This window comes from Egretta garzetta, unplaced genomic scaffold (genome assembly GCF_000687185.1).
Source record: "Egretta garzetta isolate BGI_Z169 unplaced genomic scaffold, ASM68718v1 scaffold594, whole genome shotgun sequence".
Taxonomy (NCBI): domain Eukaryota; kingdom Metazoa; phylum Chordata; class Aves; order Pelecaniformes; family Ardeidae; genus Egretta; species Egretta garzetta.
In genome coordinates, this window is record NW_009259578.1 from 866,026 (window position 1) to 871,911 (window position 5,886).

At 36.7% G+C, this 5,886-nt stretch overlaps 1 protein-coding gene across 1 annotated transcript in view; it reads left to right on the forward strand.

Annotated features, from left to right (window-relative positions):
* The window catches only part of UGGT2 (UDP-glucose glycoprotein glucosyltransferase 2), a 207,786-nt gene that overhangs the window by 168,598 nt on the left and 33,302 nt on the right, over positions 1-5,886 (forward strand). The window contains exons 23-25 of the mRNA XM_009637705.1: positions 384-590; positions 1,928-2,059; positions 4,720-4,847. Of these exons, the coding sequence (XP_009636000.1) occupies positions 384-590; positions 1,928-2,059; positions 4,720-4,847 (467 nt within the window). The remainder of the gene's footprint in view (positions 1-383; positions 591-1,927; positions 2,060-4,719; positions 4,848-5,886) is intronic.

Genomic DNA, 5,886 nt, shown 5'->3' on the forward strand with positions numbered 1-5,886 from the left:
TATTCATTTTATGATCAGTTTGGTATTTTCTGAAAAATGGAAAAAAAAACCCACCCTACAAAACAGATTCTGAAGTCTGTAAATGAACATTTGTGTATGTCCCTTGTTATAAAAAAAATGTTTCTGCAGAATGTTCAAAAGCAATTGTTCTATCAAAAGAAAAAATAATCTTCTATTTAAAATATGTATTACAAAATAGGTAAACCTTACTAATACTGTTTTTACTCCTAGTTGAAGTTCTGATTTAAGCATTGATATATGTTTTCTGAGAACAAATAGATGCACACTTAAGGACATTTCACAGAGTTACAATAGATTGAATACATTAGGCAACAGCAGATGGAACTGTAAAATTGTGTATTATTCTGTATTTTTCTTTGCAGAAAACAAGCAGTCATACAAGAGTTGGGATTTTGAACAATCCTTCATCAAAAATAAAGGAAGATAACACAGCCATTGCAAGAGGAATTTTGGCTGCTTTTCTAACCCAAAACAACAGCAACTTAAAAAGCTTCCTAAGTAAATTCACTAAGGAAGAGACAGTAAAATCCCTTGCTGCTGGAACTAAAATTGCTAAATTCCTTGTCCCAGTGAGTGCAAACTATATTAGACCGCTTTCTTTTTCATATTATGTATATTTTATTGTAAGGAGGTGTTGAGAGTAACAGTGCTTGGCCAAACGCTATGAAGTTTATAACCCTTGAACAGTTTCTGCTAAAGCAGATCTGAATTTTTGACAACTTCTGTGATGAACAGAGAATTTCTCTAAAGTAAAGGAAGAAGACAAGAGAGTACTGAAAAATACAGATTATGGATACTGGATTATTGAGACCAAAATAGTTTAATTTTTAATTGGTTTGGTTTTTTTTAATATCTCTCAATTAAAATTACAGTATTAGTATTTGTCAAGAATTAAGACTTCAGAAGTAACTGGTTTTACCTTGCTGTTGTGGCTGTGAGCAGTAATAGGCACAGACTGAAGCACTTGAGGTTAACGAGCTTTGTATATTTCTGGCCAACATCTTCTGGTGTGTTTCTATGAAAATTCATTGGTTTAAAATACAAATGTTGCTGACTTCAAAGTTCACACGTACAGCAGAGCTGAGTTACCAAATAACAGCTGCAAACAACAGTTTCTGTTTCAGAAAGAGCTGTAAATTGTAGTATTTTTAAATAGGAAGATTTGGAAGACATAAGAGGACTCTCTGGCACCATATTGTAAAACTTATTAGCAGGTTTGGGTCGTGCTCTTATTTCATTGTCTAATAAATTTTGAAAGACCTAGAGGTAGCTAATTAAGCAGTGTATGCATGTTACTAATTTATTTTGTTAAATTAATTGTATCTGAATTAATCTGTTTGCTTGGTCTGTGTATTTCTAATGAAGAAATGCATACTAGTAGAGTTTAATATAGCAGGATAATTATGACAGGTGAGGCACAGTGCAATTGTGTGCATGGCGAAGTTCCAGCATTTTTTTTCCAGCATTGATTTATGTGTCTTACTGGATGGTGTTGACTTCCCCAGAACATGTTTAAGCTGTATCCAATGACCATGTTAAAATAATTGTTACATTTTTAGAATAATATGGAGTTTTTATACATTTTTCCTAAAGGTGAGAATAGGCTTCAGTTGTTAATAGAGTATTTTTTTCATGCAGCTGTGTGCTGGATCTTAGAAAAAGTGTTTAACCTCAGGCTCAGCTTTCCTCTCATGGTTATTCAGTTGCCCAAGGGTAAAAACTGCACACTAGCTAACTGGGAGACCATGGCTCCACATCAGTAGTCATGTACTTATATTGAAGCTAAGATGGTTGTTTTATTCTGATTTTTGTTCACTGTATAACTTGAAGAAAATCTTTGCTTACCTCAGCTGTTATACAATTTTGCTGAATCATTCCATCATCTCATACTTTACCTTTGCTTTAGGGAATGGATGACGATACTTTTGAGAAGAAGTACAACACTTTAGGAATGGATATAATTAAAACCCACCAGATGTTCTGCCAGGAGGTTCTTAAGCTGCTTCCTGGGCAAATGGCTGTTATGAGCAATGGCAGGGTAAGAAAGAAATTAATTCATCTCGCAGTCTTTTTGTAGGTATTTTTTATTTCCTGGAACTTCAGTTTCAAGCTAAAGAAAATGCATTATATTGATTTCCCACTTTTTCATCCTGCTAGTAGAGAGTGGTGTGAATGTTTGCCTTGCTTTTTATTTTGTTTCTTACTAATTTGTCTATTAGATCCATTCCACTGAAGTTACATGTCATTCCCACAGCTATTTAAGAGATAATCTGATTAAATGATAGACAGAATCCTCTAAATAGGTTCATATTTGCTGTATTCTTAATGATATTTAAGAATAAATTCTGATCCTGAAGTTACATATATATTTTACACATTTGGTATAGGATGAACTACTGCATATATAATAAAAAATAAGCTACATTGAATAGGGTAGTATTTCAAGCTCTTCCGTTTTAGGAAAAAAACCCAAATTGTTCATAAATAGTAAATTGTTCTATAGTCTTAACTTTTAATATTCAAATAAAAATATAGTAATTTGGCTTTTTCAATTTCTTGTATGTATATTCTGAAACCAATAGCCTTTATTACAGTGTGGCTATAGATGAACTGTGATTAAAAAATACAGAGTTTGGTTCAATATTTAGTACTTGTTAATGACAGTCAATACCTTACATTACAACTACAATTTATACAAACTACCCTGAGATAAGTCTTTTCTATTTATTGCTCCACCATTTTAAAGAAATAGAGATACTATGTTGGCATCTAATTACTGGAAACTCTCTTTAAATTGTGTTCTTAGTTATCCATGTGCATACTAAATGGCTTCTGAGATACAACTGAAATACCACTAACAAACCCACAGAAAGCATTTTCGTTGATGAAGCACAAAAGAATTGTCTTGGCTTGTTTGTGTTAACAAAAACCAAACATAACTAAATATGCAAATTTATTTTATAAATGGTTATTACTGTTTTCCATGACTAAAAAAATAATGTTCAAATAATGTCATATATTAAGTTTTGAGGAAATTCTTTTCTTGTATCAATGCTTGGATAAATTTGATAATATTTATTTATCTGAAAGTGTGTTTTCACTTTAAGAGATTACTTAAAAACAACATGGGATATTCATCATTTCTATCCTTGCTATTTCAGCACTGAAGCTTTGGTTTTATGAGCAAATAATTTTTTTTCTAATTATGACTTCTACTGGTATTTCATAATCACACTCTATCTCATGCTTCATTAATACTAATAAAGAATTCAAAAGTGGAATTTGGTTAGATGACGTCTCATTTCTAGGAAGCAGTTGAATTTCGAGAGAGAGGCAGTCAGCACCAGACTTACATCATGACATTCTACATCCTGGGAGCCCTGTAGGCTCTTGAAGTTGACTTGGGTCAGTTTAGCCTGGTAGACTATGAGTAGGAAATCCGAACAACATCCTCAGAGCTATTTTCTGAGACTTCGAGGCATTTTCTTTTCCTTCAGACATGCCAAAAAAGTAGTAGTTCTGTTTCTTGTCTCTGGATATGTCTTGTCTCTGGTCCAAGAGGGACCTGGGAGTCCTGGTGGACGACAAGCTGACCATGAGCCAGCAGTGTGCCCTTGTTGCCAAGAAGGCCAATGGTATCCCGGGGTGCATTAAGAGGAGTGTGGCCAGCAGGTCGAGGGAGGTTATCCTCCCCCTCTACTCTGCCCTGGTGACACCCCACCTGGAGTACTGTGTCCACTTCTGGGCTCCCCGGTTCCAGAAAGATGAGGAACTCCTAGAAAGAGTCCAGAGGAGGGCAACAAAGATGATGAGGGGACTGGAGCATCTCCCCTATGAGGAAAGGCTGAGGGAGTTGGGCTTGTTTAGCCTGAAAAAAAGACTGAGAGGGGACCTCATCAACACGTACAAATATCTTAAGGGTGGATGTCACGAGGACGGAGCGTGCCCAGTGGCAGGACAAGGGGCAATGGGCACAAACTGAAGCATAAGAGGTTCCAGCTGAATATGAGGAAGAACTTTTTTACTTTGAGGGTGACCGAGCCCTTGAACAGGCTGCCCAGGGGGGTTGTGGAGTCTCCTTCTCTGGAGATATTCAAGCCCTGCCTGGATGATGTCCTGCGCAACCTGCTCTAGGTGAACCTGCTTTAGCAGGAGGGTTGGACTACATGATCTTCCGAGGTCCCTTCCAACCCCTGCCATTCTGTGATTCTGTGATATCCTTCATTTCTCATTCTTTGCTCATCTTCCTTTCTATCCATTCTGCTTCATCTGAGAAGCCTTGAGAAGTTAAGATTGCGTTCACAGAATTAAACAACTAAACACTGTGGTAGGCAGATAATAATTTGAATGTCAGTTTAAAATAATATACCTAACAGAGCTTTTCCTTAAACTTAGATTTGTTACTTCTAAATAGTATACTCCTTTACATTGGTATGTATAATGAAAAATATCATGGATACTTCCATTGCATCTGTTCTTTGTGACTGGTAATTAACTGACTGCATAGCTGTACAAACCTAATCCTGTATAGTTACTATACCGTTCAGTACTGAATAGTTAATAATATTGATATATACATAGGGCCGGGGGTTGCATATTGAATAGTGTGCATTCATTTAACATATTACTATATTTTTGCTTACAGACGAAACATTATTGGTACATTCTACCCTTGGTAACATTTTTTCTCTGTCTAAGGTACTGGGTCCTTTAGATGAAAATGAATTCTATGCAGAAGACTTTAATTTGTTGGAAAAAGTAACATACAGTACCTCAGCGGAGAAGATTAAAGCTATTGTCAAAGAGATGGGAAACAGTAGTAAAAGGTAAAATCCTTTCGCATTTTGAGGCTTTATGATATACTGCCTTGTTTATTGCTTGTGACTAATAATCCTTTTGCATGGGAAATAAGGTTCAAATATATCATCGCAGTACTCTTCATAATAGATACTTCTATATCTACTCTTCACGTGCACTCAAAGTGTTTGCTGTTTGCATACTATGTATTTGCTATTCCCTTAGCATCTGAGTACTTCTAGGTAGACAGGTTTAGCTGTCCCTCACTTTCTGACAGACTTCGTATACTTACCTACTCAAACACTTGCCCCGTGGCAACATCTGCTAAACTTTGTATCACCTTTATGATTGGTTAATTTTGGTATGTAACATAGTTTTCTGCTATATATATATATAAACTATATTTGTTGGTTTCCACCTGCACGTGTCATTTCCCCTGCTGCTGACAGCCTCTTTGGCACCTTGTTGCTACAGCACAGAGCAGAAAAAAGGCACCCTGTGTTATTCAAGAGACATGTACCCTTTATCACTGGTCATGTGTGATGAGGCTAAGGCATAAGAGATCACTGCTTATTCAGAGTCGTATCCTTTCCAAGTTGCCTCATAATATGTGTGCAGCTCTGCTAAGTTACTCCAAATACTTTATCTACTTCCACTGTTCTAACAACCAAGAGACAAGTACAGCTAACTAAAAATTTCTAATAGCTTTTGTTTACTTAAGAGTAATTATAAAGAATAATAATAACCATGATAAAATCCAGGGCATGTTAAAACCACAATAATATCTGAGTATTGAGGGGTCCGTGCTGGGACCGGTGCTGTTTAATGTTTTCATCAATGACTTAGACAGCGAGATCGAGTGCACCCTCAGCAAGTTTGCGGATGACACCAAGCTGAGGGGTGCGGTTGACACACCAGAAGGACGGGATGTCATCCAGAGAGACCTGGACAGGCTGGAGAGGTGGGCCTGTGTGAACCTCATGAGGTTCAACAAGGCCAAGTGCAGGGTCCTGCACCTGGGTCGGGGCAACCCTCAGTATCAGTACAGGCTGGGGGAAGAAAGGATCG